The 23,717-nt window shown below is 39.7% G+C and overlaps 1 protein-coding gene across 1 annotated transcript in view; it reads left to right on the forward strand.

The window, feature by feature from the left end:
• The window catches only part of ARIH2 (ariadne RBR E3 ubiquitin protein ligase 2), a 46,582-nt gene that overhangs the window by 8,591 nt on the left and 14,274 nt on the right, over positions 1-23,717 (forward strand). The window contains 4 exon segments of the mRNA XM_082663062.1: positions 10,841-10,873; positions 10,875-10,886; positions 19,942-20,009; positions 22,749-22,812. Coding sequence (XP_082519188.1) covers positions 10,841-10,873; positions 10,875-10,886; positions 19,942-20,009; positions 22,749-22,812 — 177 coding nt within the window.

Genomic DNA, 23,717 nt, shown 5'->3' on the forward strand with positions numbered 1-23,717 from the left:
GTCTTTGTTGCTGCGCACAGGCTTTCTGTAGTTGCGGTGAGTGGGGGCTACTCTTCGGTGCGGTGGGCGGGATTCTCATTGTGGTGGCTTCTATTGTTGCAGAGCACGGGCTCTAGGTGTGTGGGCTTCAGTAGTTGTGGCGTGTGGGCTCAGTAGTTGTGGCTTGCAGGCTCAGTAGTTGTGGCGCATGGGCTTAGTTGCTCCACGGCATGTGGGATCTTCCTGGACCAGAGCTCAAACCCATATCCCCTGCATTGGCAGGTGGTTTCTTAACCACTGTGCCACCAGGGAAACCCTACATACTGTATTTTTATATGAAACTTACACAAAGATTATTATTGCTGCTATAGATGAGGGGAGGCCTTTTCTAGTAATAACAGGCATTTTTATTGCAAAATGTGCTATAGTTAACTTAGAATAATTTTGTCATTCAGTGAATCCTGTTGGTACTGTTCCCTGAATTTCATGAGGCATTTGCTGTCAGGCTGCCTAAGAAGGAGATTAGGCATGGTTGAGCCCCAGAGAGAGCCCAGGCTGGCTTTCATTGGTGATGGGCTGGAAGCGTCTCCCACGTTGTGTGCGCCTTCTCTCAGCAGCATGTCAGGGCTGTGGGCGGGAGAGGCAGAGTGTTGCTGCTCAGAGCCCTGCTCATGCTTCAGAAAGGAGAAGAAATAGTACATTTTGGGCTAGATCTAGTCCATGGAGCTACCGTGAGCTATCTGAGCTTTCTGCTGATAGGATAAACTTCAAGATAGGGTGCAGCAGCAGTGCAAGTAACCAAAGTCCACGGGTCGATTAAGCATGGGGATGGGGAAGTTACCTTCTGGGCTGGAGTGGGAGACTAAGATGTATAGGTAAAAAAGAATAAAATGTAGAGGATCATAAATGCAGCCTAAGGTGTCTTTACTGTTGGAGGGAAGAATTTGATTTTTTAAACTTCAGTGCTGAACTGTGCTGCTCATTTTCTCAAGCCTGGTTTTCCTCAAATAGGGTTAGAGAAATAAACTGGTTATTAATGAGTGTTTTTACTACAGTTCTTGCTTTACGAATTGCTGTATTAACTGTAGTAGAGCTGGGAAAATGTTCCCTAGAACACTCTATTCTGCCACCCTCTTGCTTGAATTTGTTTTAAGATCTGGTGCTTGCTATTCAGCAAAATATGGCTGGAAAATCTCTCAAGAGTTCTTTTTCTGTGGATCATTTTTCCCTTTCATGGATGAATCATGAGTTTTCAGGACTTCTGACTTTAAGTGCAGAAGTCTTTATAGTCCCTTGTTCAAAACAACCCGGTTTCTATGCATTTGTCATTTGTAACATAAGCAGTTAATATTCTTAACAACAAATACCTTATATTTATCCTTTCTCTCAAGTGGCACTGAGTTTTTGTATAATATCTGGAAAAGACTAACTTTATTAAATCAACTTTCTTGTATTCTGGTATAACTGAATTTTAAAAACATTTTACTTTTATTTATACATTCATTAATTAACCAAGTAATGGTTGTTTTCTTGTTACTACTCATGGAAAAGTATCTTTAAACTGGGCCTAGTAACACTGAATGTTTGTGTGCTGAACAGCCATCTGATTTCTATTTTTATGATCTGATGTCAGGTTTCTTTGCATGCCTGTATCTCAGAATCTAGATTAAATTCCTGTGTTTCAAATAGTTGGTTGTTAGTGGATGTGTTGACCATACTTCACCATGCTTTAGTCTGGAAGTCTGATTTGTGTTTTACTGGTATATAAATTTATTTTTTAAAGGGAGATGAGAAATGTCCAGAGTGACATTGAGAATTGCCTAAGTGCAGCTAGTGCTAGAGTTGTCCCTGTCTTGCCAGCTTAGAAAGGTTATTGTTATCATTGACTTTGTGTCCTCACTGTGTACCTGGCATCACACACAACATGCTCACTGCCTTCCAGAAAAGAAGCTCTTCATCAGATTCAAGGCCAGCTTTCATTCTGGTCTTTTCTTGTACTTTCACACTACCTTAGGAACCGTGTAAACCATTTGTAATCAAGGGGTGATTCTAATTCCACAGTTGTCCTAAACCTGAACTTACTTATATTTAAATGATTATTGTTGAGATGTTAATACAATTGAAGAATATCATTCATAATTCCATTAATGTAAAATAAAAGTTTTCTTCCTTGCTTATTATCCTTAGGTCTTGTCCCTATTCATAGATAATGTTACTCTGCTGCAATTCATTGATTCATTCAACCAATATTTATTGAGCACCTACTATGTTACAGGCACTGGGAAAATAGCTGTGAACAAAATAGACAAGAATCCTTGATCTGGGCAACAGTACATTCTAGTAATCATTATGTACATGTATTTATATATTCTATTTTTTTGTGTAAATTTCAAACATTTCCTCTTGTTTATACTTCATCCTCATTAGTTATTTTAGGGATAACATACCATCTTGTTCTTGAACCATAATTTTCTCAAGCTTTCCCCATTGGGCATTTAGGTGAGTACTTATGTGTTACAGTTATGGGGACTGGTTATATTGCTGTGAGTATTTTCATGGATGTGGCCTTTGTGTTGTTGAGCCTGGGCTAGTGGTCAGATAACTAGGTTCCAGTTCCTTTTCTGCCATTTAATATAACATGACCATGGGCAAGTTTCTCAACATCTCTAAGCTTCAATTTCCTCATCTATAAAATAATGATAATTAATACCTTCTTCACAGCATTAAGTGAGATGATGCATATAAAGTGCCTGGCACATGAGTGTTCAAACATGGTCATGGTAGAAGCAGGGCAAGAGTTGAATAAGGAGAATATTGCTTTCACATGTTTGCTGTGGGTCCTTAAAACATTCTCAGGATTATGCATTTTGAGTCATAGGGTAGGAGCCACATTGTGGAAGGTTCTGGGTGACATATTACTGACCGATGCTTCTGAGTGTGTGTGTGGTAGTTGGATCATGTACCTTGGACTCTTTTGCCTTCATCCAAAGCCTCTAGTGTCCTTCTCCTGAGGCCTACTGATAATAAAAGTAAAAATAACACAAATTGAATTTTGAATTGGGACTAGGAAAAGATTATAGGGGAATGTAGCCTGTCTTTTGTTGCTACATTTCTGATGAACTGCAGCGGTTGGTCTTGTGCCTGCATTGACAGCACTCCTTAATGAAGTGCTGAGCTTAGTTGATTTTGGGATCCTTGTTACTAAGGCACCTCCTTACCATTTTTTTTTTTTCCCATGCCACATGGCATGCGGGAATCTTAGTTCCCCAACCAGGGATCGAACCCGTGCCCCCTGCAGTGGAAGTGTGGATCCTTAACCACTGGACCGCCAGGGAATTCCAAGCACCTCCTTACTTTAACTTTTGCTCTGTCCCAATATCACTCCCCTACTGCTCTAGGAAAAATTTAAAGGATTAGAGTTCTCTGCTCGAAAGAGTGAAGAGTTGTAGGAAAGATTTGAGAAAGGTACAGACTGAGATAGCAGGAAGCTTCTCATCTTGCTCGTCCTGAAATGTGTCTGCCTGTGGCTTGATTAATTAAACTGTCATGAATTGTCGGAATTTGAAGCTTACATTGTGTTCTCTTTTCTTTAAACTATCACGAGCCTTTATAAACATGAAATGGTTTTACTGTGATAACCACAAGTTACCAATCATAAATAGAGGAAAGTACAGGCAGGAAGAGTGAGAGGTTTGTTTGGAGATTTTAACAGGAGAACAGAGCTGTTCTTATAATCATGAACAAAGAGTGGTCTCTATCTGAAAATGTTGCTCTCTGTGACTAGCAGTTTCTTTCCTGGCCAGTACATGCTCTACCCACTTATTTCCTTTTTCCGTTGTTTTAGACTTTTACTGGTTTCTTCAATGCTCTCACCATCATTTTCCAGTCTGTATATAGCCTTGCCACGTTTTACAAGAAATATTCCAGTGCCATCAAACGTGGCTTTCTGGATTCTCTATCTTAATTGGTGATACCACCATCTACCAAGCTGGAAACTGAGGATTTACCCTTGACTCCCTTCTCCCATGAAGCCCTCTCTGATCTCCACAGTCATACACTCTTGCCTCTATAGCACTTTGTGGTACATCGTTCTTTCTTTTTTCTTTTTTAAGTTGTTTATTTTTTATTTTTGGCTGCATTGGGTCTTCGTCATTGAGTCTTTGTTGTTGAACGTGGGCTTTCTCTAGTTGCGGCGAGCAGGGGCTACTCTTCATTGTGGTGTGCAGGCTTCTCATTGCAATGGCTTCTCGTTGCAGAGCACAGGCTCTAGGCGCACAGGTTTCAGTAGTTGTGGCACATGGGCTCAGTAGTTGTGGCATGCAGGCTCTAGAGCACAGGCTCAGTAGTTGTGTCTCACGGGCTTAGTTGCTCCATGGCATGTGGGATTTTCCTGGACCAGGGCTCAAACCCGTGTCCCCTGCATTGGCAGGCGGATTCTTAACCACTGCGCCACCAGGGAAGTCCCTGTGCACGTTTCTTGGTATGTGCTTATGCTATTTGGAAAATTAGTTGTTTGTAAGCCAGGGATTGAACTCTTTGAGATGGAGGTACATGTTTTTTCTTTGTATAACAACATCTAACAAAAAATGCCAGGTTATGTTTTGTTCTCAGTAAGTGTTGCTTATTGTTGATCTGACTGCCTAAGCCCAGGCCAATAATTGCAAAAGTTGAGAATCTAACCCCGAGGCTCTACTCTGCGTGCTCATGTTTGTAAACAGAAGACATGCTTGTTGAAGGGCTTCCATGAAGCCAGCTGACTTTTAAGTACAGATAATATATACCTAGTGGATATGTGGTTCCCAGCTTGGTGTGCATGTCAGAATTAGTTTTGGCAGTTCTCATACAGAAGACTGAACTTCGTGCAGATATAATAAAACAATCTTCAGAGGTGAGGTGAGGTATTTTACATTATATTCATGTGGAAGTACAAAAAAATTATGAAATGATTCAGGTTATCAAAATGAGGAGAGGAGTGCATCCTTTCTTTGGCTGCTGAAAAGATATGTCCAACATTCAGAGTGTACTGGTTTTTTAACCAGAATGAGAGTAGGATGTAAACTGCCCACCTATACTCACAAATTGGGTAGGTTTCCTGTAATATTTTTGATGTCTAAACATTACTTCGTATTTCCTTACCAAAATAAAAGTGGGTCCTTATGTCCATGTTGATAATGAGTAGCTGTAAAACTGACTAATAGTATCTGCAATCATAAATACAATGTGAATGTTTTAAAGGGTTTTTATTTTATGACATAAGTAGAACACCTGAAGTCTTTGCTTCAAGATGGTTGGCTGCCCTCACATACGTTTGTCCCTTCTCCATTTTTTTTGTTTGTTTGGTATTCAAATGTCTGTAACAGCTTTATTTACAATAGCCAAAAACTGGAAACAACCCAAATATCCACAAACAGATGAATGAACAAATAGTGGCATACCTATAGAACAGCGTACTGTCATCAATATAAAAAGAGTGGGCTGCTCATACAAACATCATTGATAAATCTCAAAATATGCTGCATGAAGAAACTCAGGGGAAAAAATAAACAATTTATTATTTAATCATATACAATGCTAGAAAATGCAAACTTATCTATTGTAAAGGAAAGTGAATTAATGGTTGCCTGGAGAGCTGGGGGGAGAGCAGGAGAAGAGATTATTAAAGAGCATGAGGTAAATATGGAGGTGCTCCTCCATTTTTAAATAACCATGAAAATGAAAGTAAAGGCATATATATGTTATAAACACATATTAACAAAGAGAACATGTCGGGGGAGCATGTGGGACATCATTGTACGTGGGAGCCAGTTTGTCCAACATGTCTTTGAAGAGGTTGTGGGCTCTGATTTGACTGACAAAGACTGGGAAAGATAAGTGTGCTGCAGATGGGGGGATTAATTAAAGGTCTGTATGTAGAACAGTCAGCCCTGCTCTCACTTGGTCTCTCGGCAAAATAATCTGGATAATCTGGGGAGAAATAGGGCACTTAGAGAATGTAAGATTTGGTTCTCTTCATTTGTCATTTTGGGAGCCTTTGAGTCTTGAATAATTGCTGCCCCTGATCAGTTACCCTAAAGAAAAGCCTGTCATTTGGCAGGTCTGTTCACGTACACAGAGCTAGGATTCATTTCCTGAGGCCCCCTGTTTGAAAATTGTAACATTCACATAAAATTCACCATTTTAAAGTATACAATTCAGTGGCATTTAGTACACTCATAGTGTTGTGCAACCATCTTCTGCATCTAGTTCCAAAACATTTTCATCACCCCAAAAGGAAACTTGGTACCCATTAAGCAGTTACTTTCCACTCCCCCCATCTCTGGCAGCCACTAACCTGCTTTCTTTGTCTGTGGATTTACCTATATATGTTATATAAATGGAATCATGGAATATGTGACCTTTTGTTTTGCTTTCTCTTATCATAATGTTTTGGAGGTTCATCCAAGCTGTAGCATGTATCAGTACTTCATCCCCCTTTTTGGGTGACTCTTCATTTTTTAATGTGAATGGCTAACCAAGAATTACCAGACATTTCAGGAAAACATGCAAAATGACAGAGAAACAGAAAAATTGACCTTAGCTGAAACAGACCAGTAGGTAATTTTGCTTGTTTTTAAAAGTGCACTATTTAGTATTTGCCAAGATACTCAAGAAGATGTGACATCTATAAAACAATCAGAGATGCCATCAGGAAGAAAATCAAAACAAAAAGAACTTGTGGAGATGAATTATGGGTTTGTCAAGTTAAAAAATATTCCGTAGATAGGTCAGAAGATAAAATCAAGAAAATCTCTCAATGTAAAGCCAACATGCAGGCAAAAAATGTATGTGAAAAAACAGAGACATGGAAGTTCAAGCCAGAGATCCATCATTTACTAGGATTTGTGGGAAGTGAGAACAAAAAATTGAAGGAAAGAAAATATTAAAAAGTATAAGAAGGAAATTTCCAGGAGCCAAAGAGAGGAGAGTCTTCATATTGAAAGGGTCTATTCATTGCCCAGAAGAATAAAGAAAGACCCATTGCCAGAACTGTCCCTGTGAAATTTCAGAAAAACAAGGATAGAGAGAAAACTCTAAAAGTTTCCATAAAGATATATCAGGTCTTCTAAAAGAAATGGGAATCAGATGTCTCAGCAGCAGCAGTTACAACCAGAAGACAGTGGAGCAATGGCCTTCAAAGTCCCGAGGGAAAATAGTTCTGAATCTAGAATTCTGTCCTTGAAAAATAAACTCGTTTTCAGATGTGCAACAACTCCCAAAATTTATGTCCCTTGTACCTTTTCTGAAGTAGTTACTTCAAGATGAAAATCAAAAAAGAGAAAAATAAAATTCAAGAAATGATTGAGGACTTACCTGGTGGTGCAGTAGTTAAGAATCCACCTGCCAATGCAGGGGACACAGGTTTGAGCCCTGGTCTGGGAAGATCCCACATGCCGCAGAGCTAGTAAGCCCGTGTGCCACAACTACTGAGCCTGCGCTCTAGAGCCCACGAGCCACAACTACTGAGTCCACGTGCCACGTGCTCCTAGAGTCTGTGCTCCATAACAAAGAGAAGCCACCGCAATGAGAAGCCTGTGGGCCGCAAAGAAGAGTAGCCCCCACTTGCTTCAATTAGAGAAAGCCTGCTTGCAGCAATGAAAACCCAAAGCAGCCAAAAAATAATTAATTAATTAATTTAAAAAAAGAAATGATTGAACTAACGTAGTAGTCCAGTGAAAAGTCTCTTGTTCAGCTGTGTAACAGGCCTGGAAAATGGTCAGCCCAGATTGGAACAGAAACTTGGTGCGATCCAAGAAAAATTTCTTCAGGAATAGGAGTGAGGTGGATTCCAGCAATAGATAGAATGAAGAAGCTGGAAGATGGGTGGGATGTGGTGAAGAAACCATAAGTCTCTTCACAAGGGGCAAGGGAAATAGAATTCCCATGCAAAGCAGAAAAACTACACACAAAAAAATCACAAGCCAAATAAATATAAAGCAGACCCTCCTTATGGCACAAGTATGAGTGATTGGCAGCGACTAATAATGATAATGTATTTGTGCCTGATGTACAAACATTCTTCTTTGAGTGGGCCAAGGATCGTGACATTGGAAGCTCAGGGTAGAAAATGCAATTCTGGCCCTGTAAACAATGACTTAAAATTACAAAGGCTACAGATAGAGGAACTGAAAATAGTGATTTTAATATCAAAAAGTTGGGGCTTGGATGGGAGTGGGTAGCGAGTGGTATAAGTAAGCTAAGTCTGATAGAGAATTATGGGCCTACTCAGCGATGTTGGTAACAACCAGAAGAACCCAGACGAATGAATGACTGGGAGAGATTTCTCCTGGATGGGAAGACTGGGAGGATGGGGGTGGGGCGGGACAGAGGGGCAGGTGTTGTTCCTTTTCATCAAAGTGCTTTTTATGAACCATTTGATTTATTTTTTGTTCAGTGGTAATTGGGATAGGTAAAGAATTTGTTGATTCCCAATAAAAGAAGTGTTTCTGAGTGTCTTCTGTTGTCTTAACTTTTAGATAGATGCTAGGAAAGATGGGGAAAAAATAGTTTAACCTCTACCATAAAATAACTTAAAGATCTCTTTGCCTTTAGTTTCTGCCCCCTCCTTTTTTAGAATGGTGAGAAAGAAAGGAGGTATAAATAAATAAAACCTTTTCTACTTCTATTTCATATTTTCTGATATACCCCACTGAAAGCACCATTTTATTTTGCTCTCTTGAAAAACTTGAAGTGGTTTCTCCAGATTCCAGCCTGAACTCTTCTTTCCTGTTGCTCCTCTCCCTAATGTTTGATTTTTGCCTCCTCAAACCTCCCGTCAGCATCTCTGCCATTCCTTTCACCCTCAGAAGGCTTCTCAGCCCGCCATTCTTTTTCTTTTTTTTTTTTTTTTTTTTGCGGTACGCGGGCCTCTCACTGTTGTGGCCTCTCCCGTTGCGGAGCACAGGCTCCGGACGCGCAGGCTCAGCGGCCATGGCTCACGGGCCTAGCCGCTTCACGGCATGTGGGTTCTTCCCAGACCCGGGGCACGAACCCGTGTCCCCTGCATCGGCAGGCGGACTCCCAACCACTGCGCTACCAGGGAAGCCGCCTTTTTTTTTTTAAACCCTCCCTTCTGGAGCTGTATCTGGCCTCTCCTGCTAGATTGTGCACCCCCTGAGGGCTTGGAAGGCTTTGGTGCCTGCCTGGGCTCTGGAGGAGGCTGTGGATTTGCAGTGGCTTGAGATCAGACCATAGGAGACGGGCAGAGGGTAGCATTAGCATATAGGACCTAGTACTGGCACAGGTATTGTTCTAGGTGCTTAGGTATGACAGAGGAGGAAAGTGTTCTTAAAAACCTCTTCCCTCAGAGAGGAGCTTCTAGTCTGTTGGAGGTTTACATAAACATAAAAGTTATAAAAATGTGATGTATGTTTTGAGCATAGCCAACAACAGCAGTCAGTGGCTCTGCCTTTGAAATATGCTGTTGGTGTTTGTGGCTTTGTCACTAAGATATGCTAGCCTATGAGGTGTCCTCTGCAGAAGAGAGGTGACCTAGCTGGAACTGCCTAAAGGTATTTGGTATTCCCTGTCCTTTGTCTCCTCACAGTAGCAGTAGTTGGAGAAGACAGCATTGTTTGAAATCACTTATGGACAAGATGGGTTTATAGCTGCAGAAATATGGTAGGATACTTGGCTTTTAGTCCTACTATGTGTAGTTCATTGGCTATCAGCTCCTATCTGCATTTCTTTTGGTTGTGGTTACTGGATATGACCTTGGTTCACTGAAGTTACAATCATCCTGCCTATATATGGCATCCCCCTAGAAAACTGTTAGAATTCTAGAAGGGGCTGTAATCAGCCTTTTGTACTAAGTATTTCCCAGAAGATTTTCATTGAAATGCAAACCTAAAAGATATGCTGGCTGGGATTTACTTCAGTATAATCTAGAGGGTAGGGGATAGGTAGGGTGCAGATACAGTGGACCTGGCCATGAGTTGATGTTGGAGCTGGGTGATGGGTACGTGGGTTTCATTATAGTCTTCACTTATATAGATGCTTGGAATTTTTCATAATAAAAAAATTACCCTCATGGTCAAGAAATGGATGACTTTCGTATTTTTGCTTTATTGTATTTTTCATAAATAACTTTAGTAAGGTCTTTAGGTGTTTTTGGTATTGATTTTAATGATCAGAGACCATAACAGGACTAAATTAAGGATAGACTGGAGAGAAATCTTCAAATTTGTGTTTATTAATCAGAGTTTTTAAAGCACTTGTAATACATGGGTGCCTCAATTACAAGTCAGCCCTCCCTCCACGGAGAGAAAGTAAAGGAAGCAAAGTTACAATCAGGTGCCTGAGAGCTGACCTTTTAGAGGCTGAGAGTATGAAGGTGTGAAGTATGGGAGAAGTGAAGGCCCACCACTTAAATTAGACTTTAGACCTTGCCTAAGGTCATAGGTACTCTGGGACCCTACTACCACCACCACCACTGCTGATTTTGCCCCATTCTAGGCTGGTGTTCACCTACTCCTTTGTCTCTGTGCTTTAACCTTCTTTCTCTTATTCCTTCAGTACTTTCTTGCTTCACCCTCTACCCTCCAAGACCAAAACCCATCCATCTTGATCTCCTTAGGCTAGTTTTCCTGTATCATGTCCCTTTCTACCCCGGGCCCAGAAGCTGGCCAACAATTCACTCTTTTCCTTCATCTCTGCTTTTTAGTGAATGACCACTAGTGTTTGTTAACAAATGTGATTGGACCATGAAGTGGCTTAACAACAGGCTGAGGCATGGAGACCCATTCATGTAGCCTTAAAAGATTTCAGGCAGTTGGCAAGTAAGAATTCTAAATAAAAATTGAAACTACCACCTGTATTTTTTCAGGCCGTTGATGCTCACTGCCATCAGCTGCATCCTCCCTATGGCACTGGTAAGTGTGGGAAGGGCTGGTGACAGTTTTGGTGGGCTGCTGAATTTCTTTTTTCTGGGGGAAAAAAATCTATCTGCAAGCTGTGTTATTAACTTGTCCCCAAGGGCTGGACAGCTTGAACCAGCTATAGGAGACTAAAAAGATGAAGAAGCAACTGACCATGTTCAGGGGTTTCCTTGGGGAACTGTTGTCAGGAATGGAGGCTATTCAGTATGTGCTTTGATCCTTACATAAAATTAGCATGTCCTGTGCATTATTTTGAATAATAAATATACTATACAGGTTCTCTGGGATGTCAAGTAATGACTTAAATTTTCTGAAATTCTGAAGACATTTTTCCCAAAGATAGATGTTGGCGATGTATTGAAAGAGTCCAGAATATTGTATGTACTTATCGTTTCCTTCAGTAGCAGGATTTATCTCCCTCTGGTATTTTAAGTTCTTTGTGGTCAGGGGATCAAAAATGTTTGTTCCAATGATTAAGTTATAAAATTCTGATAGAGACTTACTTGAATTTTTATCGGGGAAGGGTTTGGTGGAAACCAGAAAAGAAATGTGTGGCTCTCATTTACTAACAGACTTCAGGTGGACTTAGGGTCCTGTGATTTGAAAAATAATTTCACCACAGTCAGCTTTCTGCTCAGGGACCTAATAGGGAAAATACATACAATGAAATTGAGACATAGAGTGGGGCAGCAAGTCATAGGAATGCTAAAAGAGTGCTAAAATATAACCCAATAACCAGATTGCTGCTGGAGTTGCCTTATCTAAGTTCCTGTAATCCTGCATCTGTCTCCTTGTAATGAGTGGGTCAGAGGCCACATAGATCCAGAAGTTTTATCTTATCAAGGTGGTCTCCATTCCAAGTTGACAGGCTGATGTTTACACTATTTCATTTCTCTAGTCTCTGAAGCCCTTAGATCATGGAATAAAAATGCCTCCAGACAGAATATCTAACGAAGTGCTGAGGTTGTAGACTTGTGTGCTGTTAACCATGTCAGGAACTGCTTGCTGATAACAGCAGTTAAAATATTCATGTACACTTCATTACATCTCTATGAGAAAATCTTAGCATCATTGGCTCATATCCTGGATTTTCCCCCTCAGGTCCAACTCCTACCCACCCACCCCCCAAAGTCCTGCTTATGAAGCCAGGATAGAATTGTGTGCACGCTTTATATATTCTTTGTTAAAAAACAGAACGGAGAACTTAACTCCCCAGCAGCTGTCTAGTCCTTTAGGTATCTGTGAACAGGTGGTAACTGCTGAACATGTTTTGAGGGCCTCTATCTGGGAAATACCTTCTTAAGTGTCTCTCCCAAACATTATGGAGGATGACAGAAGAAGTTTGCCTGCAACCTTTGGGAGATAGTGATGTCCGGCAGCAAAGTCCTTTTTGACATGCATGTAGCCAAGTGCTTCCTGAAATAAAGATCAGAAAACCATCTAAGGGTGTTGAGATTGTAAATGTAATGGCAAAACAAAGCCAAATTGAATTGGCAATACAGAGCAATGTCCAGGGTGGATGACAACAGAGGTGACCCCACAGTCCTTTCAAGCTGGAGAGAAAGCTCTACAGAGTCTTCTGACCCATTGTGGGTCAGGTTTGAGGGCACAGGGAATGAGGGAAAAAAGGCAAGGAAGATGGGCTACACTTGGCCTCTGTTCTGACCCCATCTTTGACTCTGTGAAAACCTTCTCTAGACCACCCAGGGACGTGAGGGCACCCTTCAGTCTTTGATGAACTTTATACCACTTATTGCCCTCCCTTCCCCACTTTGATCAGTCACACTCCCTTCCCCAACTCCCTGGGGAAAATGAGAGAGAAGTTCTTATCTTTGGGGCTTATATTCACACTGACCAAGGCTTAGGCACAAATCCAGTTGCTCAGAGACAGGCCAAGGAGTGAGAGGAAGGCAGGCCTGAGAGTTGTGCCCTGTGGAACAGCAACAGTTTGAGCTGACCGGGAGAAGAGCATCCAATGGAACACTAAGAAGGCTGGGTGTGGGAGGTTTAGAGGGAGCCGTAGTGTTATGAAGTTATTGGCATTACAGACCTATTTATGCTAAAATTCACATTGCCTAATCGGTTAACCTTTGGTCAGAACTATGTTAAAAACTCTGAAGGGAAGTTTTTCTGAAGGGAAAATTTTCATTTCGAAGAGTAAGTAAAAGATCAAAATGAACTATTTGATGCAGTAGTGTAAGGGTCAACCCTCCGTTTATTGTGACATTTGTTTATGCAGATGATTGCCATTGAATTAAATTTGGCAAACTTTCCCTCCAACTTCATGAAAAATTTAAAATATACAAGGAAGTTTAAAGAATTGTACAGTGGACATCCATTTACATACCATCTCGATTATATAGTTGCTAACTTTTTGCTGCATTTACTTTATTATATATCTGTCTATCAGTTTTATTTTTAAACAGCTTTATTGAAGTATTACTGACATTCCATTAAATTCATCCATTTTAAAGTGTACCATTAGAAGAGTTTTAGTAAATGTAAACAAATATACAACCATCACCACAATCCAAGTTATAGAACATTTTCATCACCCAGAAAGTTCCCTTGTATCCATTTGTAGTTGGTCCCCACTCCCAGTCCCACCAAACTACTGATCATCTTACTGTCTGCATAGTTTTGCCTTTTCTAGAAATTTAATATAAACTGAATCATACAATATGTAGTCTTTTGTGTCTGGCTTCTTTCACTTAGCATAATGTTTTCAAAGTTCATCCATGTTGTATCACAGTAATGCTTTCCTTTTATTGTCCAATGATGATTTTCCATTGCATAGATATATACCACATTTTGTTTATCCATTCATTCATCAGTTGATGAACATTTGGGTTGATTCCAGTTTTTGGCTATTATGAAATATGATGCTGTGATTGTTTATATCCAGGGTTTTATGTGGACATGTTCTCATTTCTCTTGGATAGATATCTAGCAGTGGGATTGCTAGGTCATATGGTAAATGTATGTTTAACATTTTAAGAAAATGCCAAAATGTTTTCTGAGGTGACTCTACTATTTTACATTCCCACCAGCATTATATAAGTGTTGCAGGTTCTCCACATGCTTGCTAGCACTTAGTATCGTCAGTCTTCTGGATTATAATCATTCTAGTGAGTGTGAAGCAGTATCTTGTAGTTTTAATTTGCATTTCATTTCCCTAATGACTAGTAATATTGAGGATCTCTTCTTGTGTGTATCTGCTATTCATTTTTTTTTTGTGAAGTGTCTGTTCAAATCTTTTGCCCATTTTTGAAAAATTGGGGTGTTTGTCTTATTATTGAGTTGTATGAGTTCTTTATATGTTCTGAAATAAGTTCTTTATCAGGTACATGATTTGCAATTATTTTTTCTCCCATTTTGTGGCCTGTCTCTTCCATTTTCTTAATAACATCCTTTGAAGAGTAAACGTTTAATTTTGTTGAAGTCCAGTTTATCAGATTTTTTCTTTTAAGGATTGTGCTTTCAGTATCATATCTAAGAAATCTTTGCCTAAAACTAAGGTTGCAAAGATTTTCTTCTGTGTTTTCTTCTAGAAGTTTTATAGTTTTCAGTTTCATTTAAATCTGTGAACTATTTTGAGTTAATTTTTGTGTGACATGAGCTAAACAGCTAAGTTCTATGTTTGTTTGTTTTCTATAATGATGTTCAGTTATTCCGGAATCGTTTGTTGAAGACTATCCTATCCTCCAATGAATTACATTGTGGAAATTAACCATAAATGTATGAGTTTACTTCTGGCCTTTATCCTGTTCCATTGATCTATATATGTCTGTCCTTAAGCCAGTACCCCACTGTCTCGATTACTGTAGCTTTATAGTAAGTCTTGAAGTCAGATGGTGTAAGTCCTCCAACTTTGCTCTTTCAAGATTGCTTTGGGGACTTCCCTGGCTGTCCAGTGGTTAAAACCCCTGCTTTGATTTTGATTAATTTTTTAAAATAAATTTATTTATTTTTGGCTGTGTTGGGTCTTCTTTGCTGCATGTGGGCCTTCTCTAGTTGTGGTGAGGGGGGGCTACTCTTCGTTGCGGTGCACGTGGTTCTTATTGCGGTGGCTTCTCTTGTTGCGAAGCACAGGCCCTAGAGTGTATGGACTTCAGTAGTTGTGGCGTGTGGGCTCAGTAGTTGTGGCACACAGGCTTAGTTGCTCTGCGGCATGTGGGATCTTCCTGGACCAGGGCTCAAACCCGTGTTCCTGCATTGGCAGGCAGATTCTTAACCACTGTGCCACCAGGGAAGTCCCTGATTTTGATTAATTTTGATTGCTGTGTTCAGTCTATAGCTATGTTGTCCAGTATGGTAGCTGTGACCACATGTAGCCGTTGGGCACTGGAAATATGGCTAGTTTGGATTGGTATGTACTATAATTCTGAATACAATGGACTTTGAAAATTTAGATGGAAAAAAGATGTAAAATATAGTTCATTAGTTTCTATGGATTAAAATGTTGAAATAATATTTTAGATATTTTGGGTTAAATAAAATATATTTATAAATAAATTTTAGTTTTCATTTGTTTGCTGCTATATAGAAATACTTTTGGTTTTTATATATTGGCATTCTATTTTTTTATCTTGCAAAATTTGTGAGTTCTACTAGTTTTGTAGATTCTTTTAGGATTTTCTGTGTAGTCATTTTATTTAGGAATAGAGACAGATTTGCTTCTTTTTTTAATCTTTTATGTCTTTTGTGTGTGTGTCCTTTTTTTTTTTTCCTTTCCTTATTGCCGTGGGTAGGGCTTTCATAATGTTAAGTGAAATGATGAGCGTGGTCATCCCTGCGATGTTCCTGATCGTAGCATTCACTATTTTCATTATTGAGTATAATGTTTTCCATAGATGCCCTATATTAGATTCAGGCAGTTCCATTTTTCTTCCTAATTTGCTAAGAATTTTTGTCTTGAATGATTATTGAATTTTGTCAAATGAGTTTTCTTGCATCTACTGAAATGGTCATTTGGGTTTTTTCTGCCTTTATTTTGTTAATTCAGTGAATTGTCTTAGGAGTTTTCACATGTTAAATCAGCCTTTTCTATATTGCTGGATTTAATTTGCTAAAATATTTGGATTGATTTTTGTGTTTTTGTTCATAAGGCTTATTTGTAATTTTCTTTTTATATTTTTGTTAGGTTTTTATATCAGGGTTATGTTAGTCTCATAAAGTGAATTTGGAAGAAGTATTCCTTCCTGCTCTAGTTTCTGAAGTGTTTACTTAATATTAGTTTTGATAGAATTCACCAGTAAAAACTTCTGGGTCTGGCATTTTGTGAGAAAATTTTTTATCATGAATTCAATGTCTTTAATAGATACAGAGCTATTCAGTTTTTATTTTGTGTCAGTTTTGGTAAGTGTTTTTCAAGGAACTTGTCAGTCTCATCTAAGATATCAAATTTATTAGCATTTGATTATTCATATTTTCTTATTTTCCTTTTAATACCTGTAAGATTTGTAGGGATAGTCCCTCTTATCACCCTTGTTATTGGCAATTTGTATTCTCTTTTTTTCTTAATTGTTCTAGCTAAAGTTTTTATCAACTTTATTGATTTTTTTAAAGAATCAACTTTTGGGGGCTTCCCTGGTGGCGCAGTGGTTGAGAGTCCGCCTGCCGATGCAGGGGACACGGGTTCGTACCCCGGTCCAGGAGGATCCCACATGCCGTGGAGCGCCTGGGCCTGGAGCCATGGCTGCTGAGCCTGCGCGTCCGGAGCCTGTGCTCCGCAATGGGAGAGGCCACAGCAGCGAGAGGCCCACGTACCGCAAAAAAAAAAAAAAAAAAAGAATCAACTTTTGGACTTTATTGATTTTCACTATTTGTTTTGGATTTTATTTCTGTTTTTATCTTTTTTCTTCTTTTAACTTTGTCATCTTTTTCTAGCTTCTTAAGGTAGTCCCTTATGTCATTGATTTTTGGACCTTTATAGTATAAATACTTACATTTGTAAATTTCCCTCTTGGCATTATATTAGCTGCATCTCACAACTTTTATTATGTGGTATTTTCATTATCATTCGTTCAAAACATTTTCTAATTTTTCTTGTGATTTCTTCCTTGACGCACAGGTTTTATAGAGGTATGTTCTTTAATTTCCAAATATTTGCTGTATAAGAAGAAGAAGGGCATGCTTGGCAGAGAACAGTCAGGGAGCCTCTTGGGGTTGCTGGAATCATTTGGTCTATTGCTGGACTCCTCAGGGCAGTGGTTCTGCAGTGGGTCCTAATGACTCTTGACTAACGCTTAAGGTTCATCTTGTCAGTACTGGAGAGCTGTGACGGGTTTTAAACAGGTTGGGACTGATCCTGGTAAGACGTGAAAGCTCTAAGAATAGTCTGTTATTGTAATTGTTACATGGAGGCTTTAGGAAACTCATCCTGGGGGCTATGGGTGGCGGGGGGTGGGGGTGGCGGGCAGATAATAGACACTGGCATGTCAGTATATAAGATACCTTTCCTTTGTCCAGGTGATAGTGAAGCCCTTCTGATGGAAGTGTTTAGGAGAGGCAGGACTAGAGATTGTGCAGTGGAATGGTGGCGATGGAAGAGGGTGGAGTGGTAAGGAAGAGCAAGACATAGAGGAAAATGCTGATGCGGGTGTAGGAGTGTGATGTCTCCAGTGACAAGATGGGCATTCAGGAGGAAGAGCACATTTAGTGTACCTGAACAGGTTCTGCGAGACTCATCACAGAGACCATTATGTTTGTTGAATTTGGCGACAAGGGAGTTTATATTGCCTGGTACATGTGTATAAAGAATAGTATATCCACTGTCGGCAATTCCAAATAGATTGAAATTCAGCAATTAAAATAAACATTTTGACAAACTGTGAACCAAAATTGAATTCATATTGGCAGTTATACCCACTGAACTTTCGAAGTATTATATATATTTTCAAGCATGATTCTTGAGAATAGCTCTAACATTTTGGGGAGGAGGTGGGGGGATACGAAAACATCTTATTTCTGCTCTTGAGAGTCTTTGTTTAAATTCATCCTAACTATTCTTGCCTCATGGTCTTGTGAGTATCCAAAGTGGACACATTCCACCAGCTAAGGGTTTGCAGTTTAGACAGGGGTAATAGTCCCAGGCATGCTGGAAATAGTGACCTATTATTATTGAGAAGGGCCCTCTTTGACCCCTGTGATGGAGAGAATGGTGGACTCTATCTCTGTGGGGAGAAGCTCAGATTAATCTGTAATTACCTTGGGGTTCCAAATTTTGGGGCAAGAACTTCCTAGTTCTTAGTTTCTAGTCTTTTCCTCGATTAGACTCATAAATAAATAAGACTTTTAATCTTCTTATTACATATTGATCTGATAGAACCGCAAATTTGTTTTGAACGTGACATGGTCATATGTGTTCCTTCCTAAGTCATTAGTTTTTTTGGCTGTCAGTGGTTATCACCTTGGACCCATTTTCCTTTTGGAAAAGGTTTGACCTTCTCATTGTGAGTCCTTTTTGGGGGAGTTCCCTGGTTGCCTAGTGGTTAGAATTTGGGGCTTTCACCGCCATGGCCTGGGTTCAGTCCCTGGTCGGGGAACCGAGATCTCGCAAGCTGCATGGTGCAGCCAAAAATAAATAAATAAATCCATAAAAGAAAGCTTTAAGTCGTTCTTGATAATATGTAATCCTAACTACCAACCGGTTGTTAGTTGCTTGTCAAAACAGTCCAGCAAGAGTTCGTCTTGGTTCTGCTGGAAGATTTTTGTTCTCCATAATTGGACATATAAGAAGAGTGGAAGACTTCCCCCAGTTGTTAAGTGTTTCTATATATATATTTAGTTAGTTAGTTAGTTTATTTTTATTTATGGCTGTGTTGTGTCTTTGTTTCTGCGTGCAGGCTTTCTCTAGTTGCGGCTAGCGGGGGCTACTCTTCATTGTGGTACGCAGGCTTCTCGTTGGAGTGGCTTCTCTTGTTGCGGACACGGGCTCTAGGTGCTCCTGTATGAAAACTCAGTCCAGTGAGCAGAGTACCAAGGTTCTGTGTGTTCTCTTGGCTCCCTAGGTTGAAGTGTGCTCCTTGTTTTTCCTTGATTCAGTAGCACCCTCGTGTTTTGCAATGCTCTCTCTGGGTAGCCTTATCTAGGCCTCCAAACACATCCTAATCTTCTGACGCCCCGAGCCGGACTAGAAGATAAGGCCCCCTGGTGGTCCAGTGGTTAAGATTCTGTGTTTCACTGCTGGAGACCTGGGTTCAATTCCTGGTCAGGGAACTAAGATCTCACAAGCCTCACGGCCAAAAAGAAAAAGATTAGGCCCCCACCCAAGTCTTGATGTTCAGGGTTCTGTTTTGTAACTAGCTTACTTTCCTATTAACATTAAAATTAATATATGAACTACTTTCTGTGTCAGTAAACTTAGCTATGCAACATCCTTTTCAGGGACTGCATATCCTGTATCATTTCCTCAGAAAAAATTTACAGAGGTAGAATTGCTAGTTCAGTGCACCTTCTGAGGCTCTTTGATAGCCATAACCATTGTGCTTTAAAGGAGAATGTAGGGGCCAGAAAGGCTGCCCACGGACTTCTAAATTCTCCTTGCAATTAGGGCTCATTAGTTGCCAGGAATTCAGAGATTTTAAACAGGGATGTTTTTTGTTTGTTTTGTTTTTCTGGGTTTATACAAGAAGTCCAAGCCTGAGGTTTTCTGCAAGTAACAGGCCTAACCAGAGGTGCACTTACCATGTATAGCCTCCTACAGCAGCTTGAGGAAACATCACATTAGGGAACCTAACAGCTCTTTTTCTTAAATTGGATGCTGGGTCGTTATTTACTGTAAATAGGATGGTTTCGCATAAGTTTCAAATCAAACTAATTTCTTTGAAGGGTCGTTAATGAAAACAAAGATCGAAAAATCAAGAGATCCAAGAAATCACTAAGACTATAAGAGTCTGAACTTAAAAGATGAAACAGAGAACCAAGAGGAAGAATTTGAAAGTCAAGCCTGGGCCTGCAATAGAGATGAATGTATGCATTTCTCAAAATGCAGAGCACTCTGAAAGAAACTACATTATAATTTGATTTCTTTTTTTTTTCTTTCTAGGTATCTCATTCAGTTGCTAAACTTATATTAGTTAATTTCCACTGGCAAGTCGCAGAGATAATGGACAGGTAAGGTGTTTGGGGGAGGAAGAAGAGATGGCATTGCCCATAGCTCCTCTCTCTGCCTACCCGCCCAGTGATGATTATTGTTTATGTTTTGGAGAATGTCCTTAACAGTGTGCAGATTATATTTTTAAAACACTGGATCATAGTGTATAGCCTTTTTTTCCTCAGTATATGGTGAACATTTTCCCATGTTTTCAGCATATTCTTTCTACCCCAGTTTTAACTAGCACAGTATTTTATTATATAGATGTTCCATACTTTTCCAAACCCCTGTTGTTGTACAGTGAAGTTAGGTCAAATTTTTTATGCCATTGTTAATTTTTAATCAGTGTCCTTCTAGATAACACTTGACAGTATCTCCAGTTATTTCTTTCAGACACATCAAGTGAGGAATACATCATGACATAGTGCATATTACCTTCAGAAAAAAGGTCAGCTAGTTTACCCCGCACTTCCAGAACCAGAGCCCTTGAGGCACACAACTTGGAGTCTCAGGTGTCCTGGAAGTTGTCAGGAGGAGGGGTTCTTCCTCCTTACGCATCCTCTAAGGGGGTTCCTCTAAGAGGCATGTGCTTCTGTCTAGCTCAGGGTTTCTCATCCTAAGCACTGTTGATGTGTTGGGCTAGATAACTCTTTGTTGTGAAGGGACTGTTCTGTGAATTGTAGGAGGTTTGGAAGAATCTCCGGGGTCTACCTACTAGAAGTCCGTAAATCAAAAATGCCTCTGGACTGCCAGCTAATTCCTGGAGAACAAAACTGCTCCTGCTGAGCAGTACACTGGTCACTACCCCTGCTCTTTCACACCACAGTGAGTCTTCCTTCTCTGTATGGTGTGATTCTGTTGATTGGCAGAGGAAGATCATTATGCCTTTCCTTCTCTAGGCTAAGAAGGCCAAACTAGCCAGAGCAGCCCAGCCTGATCAGGAAAGAGCAAATGCATTCCTGGTTCACTAACTGCACTCTCACTGTCTATACTGAAGAGCTGAATACAGTTAGGTAGACTTCCAGATGAACTTCCCTGTCTGCACTGCTATCCAAAACTCTGGAACCACATAGGTTCCGGTAATGGGTATCTAGCACTGTCCAAACTCTCTAGCCTAACTTGGGGATGGAGACAATTTGGATAGCTATAAAGATACTAAGAATAGTAGTGTGAGAACTAGGAATAAAAATTAAAGTAGGCATTCTGACTAGGCAGAGTAAGGAAATCATGTATATGAGATGTAGTTCTTCCCTGCTCAGATTCCTGGTGTCTTGGTAATGTGATTACCTGGACTTTGTGTGGCACTTTTATTGCCACATGATAACTGTTTTTATTTTTAAATGTATTTATGCCATACCTCATTCCAGAAAGGAATTAAATTTTTATTATGAAATTTTTTTCCCCAAAAATGTGTGAGTGTGCACTCACATGCCATATTTGTGATGTATATAGGTTTTAAAGACAAATAAAGCAAACAAAGAAACCCTCTGACCTTTACTCAGAGACCTCTCTGATGGCAATCCCTGCCTGGCTACAATCCCTTCCTTTTCCAGGGCGACCAGTACCTTGAATTCGGTATTGATCATTTTCTTATTTATTCTTAAATTATATATCTTTTAGTTTTGTATGTTTTTAGAACTTTACAGGCATGGAATCATATCATATGTATTCTTCAACTTTTTAAATTAACAAGGTTGAACATTATGACATCTTATCCATCCTCCTGTCAAAAACTATTTGTGAGTTTTTAGTTTTTTGCTGTTAAAAATAATGCAACTCTGAAAACTGTTGTACATGACTTATAGTGTCACATAATTTTTCTAGGGTTAAGTACAGAAAGTGAATAGCTGGTCTGTAGAGTATGTGTTACTTCAGCTTTACTAGATAATGCCAAAATGTTGTCCAAAGTGATTGTACCATGTTATATACCCACTAGTGGTGTAGGAGTGTCAGAATTAAAGTTTTACAGTCTGGTGGGTGTAAATGGCATCTGGTTGTCTTTAATTTCAATGTCCAGGTTATTAAGGAGGTTGATCATTTTTTCCTATGTGATTTGTGCTTCCTCTTCTGTGAAATGCCTGTTATGTCTTTTGCCCATTTTTCTAATTGTTGTTTTTCATTTCAAATGGACGTTTAGGAGTTTTTGTTTTGTTTATTCTGAATATCAGTTGTTTACCAGTTGTATATGTATTGAATTATCTTTCAGTTTATAGCTTGGCTTTTCACTTTATCTTGTCTTCTGATGAACTGAAGTTCTTTTGGCTTGCGGGATCTCAGTTTCCTGACCAGGGATTGAACCTGGGCTACAGCAGTGAAAGCCCAGAATCCTGACCACTAGACTACCAGGGAGTTCCCTGAATTGAAGTTCTTAAATGTAGCATACAGAGTTTTCCTTTATGCTTTGCTTTTTCTGTGCCTTGAAGATATCCTTTCCTATTCTGAAGACATAGAGATATTTGCTTGTAATTCTAGAAAGGGACTTAAAGCAGATATGGTCCTTCATAAGTATTTTTCTTATAGTTGAGTGCCTTTAGGACAGAGTTGTTATTCTTATACCAATTGAGAGCTAAAAAAATTGAAAAAGCAGAAAGTATTTGTAGTAAGGTAAAAAGCCAGCTTGGTTTTGCGAGAAGGTAGTTAAAAGACAAAGACGCTTCAGTGTGACTGCAGCACATGTTGGTCTATCCTGTTTTTGTTCAGAAGTAAAACTATTTGTCTTCAGGTTCTGATTCCCTTTACTTCTGCGTTTTGTTTTGTAGATACAAGTCTAATTGTGCTCAACTGCTCGTTGAGGCTCGAGTTCAGCCCAATCCGTCGAAACATGTGAGTGTCTCCTCCTTGAATAAGGCTTCTCCTGTTGCCCGTGGCTCTTTCTGTGGCTCACATTGTTATTGAGAACCATCTTGCCTTGTTTGTAGTGCAATATGCCCATGATATTTGTTCCAGCATAAGCCTAAATCTTCCATTTCCATTATAGTTTGGAAATTTTCCTCATAGATGAGGAGTGAATCATTGCCTGCCCTCTCCAGCCTCACCTTTTTCCTTGCACTTACATACAGCCTGTACTCTATTCCTGCTGTGTTCTTGGTGTTCCCACTCACCACATGCCTCTTTGACTCTGCTTGTGCCTTCCCTGGTCTGGAATGTCCAGATTCTGTCCCCATCTCTGCTTGTGGAAATGGAACTCATCTTTAGAGACCCACATCCAAGCCATCTCTCACAAAACATATCTCCTGGGACCACTCCCCTCCAAACTCCTCTATTTATATCTTTAAACCTTTATGTGTATGTTGTAGTAATTCACTCATATCTTTTCAGCTCCCCTACTAGACTGTAAGTGCTTTTTAAGTTTAGGAATCAATGTATAGCAATTTCCTCTGTATCTGAGAGTTCAGTCAGCATTTGTCAAATGAATGAGGGCCATGTTAAAAGCACTCTCAGGAGGGAGAATTGGGGCTCAGATCACCACATAACTTCTGCAGTCTCTTAGGAGAAAATTTCTAGGAGAATACTGGACAAACATGAGAATACGGTCCTTTTCCTCAAGTTATTTTTTGTATTCCCAGTAAACTAACAAGAACCTAATGTTAAACATGTAGTGGACTTTTTCATTGGTTAGTGTTTTTGGCTGGGGTCCCCAGATTGTCTTTGCCAGTTTGTGTAGCATGGTATGGATTCTGGAGTTTAAGCTTTACAGTTATTTGCCCACAAACTAGAAGAGTTTCTTC

This window comes from Grampus griseus (genome assembly GCF_964374135.1).
Source record: "Grampus griseus genome assembly, chromosome: 10".
NCBI lineage: Eukaryota > Metazoa > Chordata > Mammalia > Artiodactyla > Delphinidae > Grampus > Grampus griseus.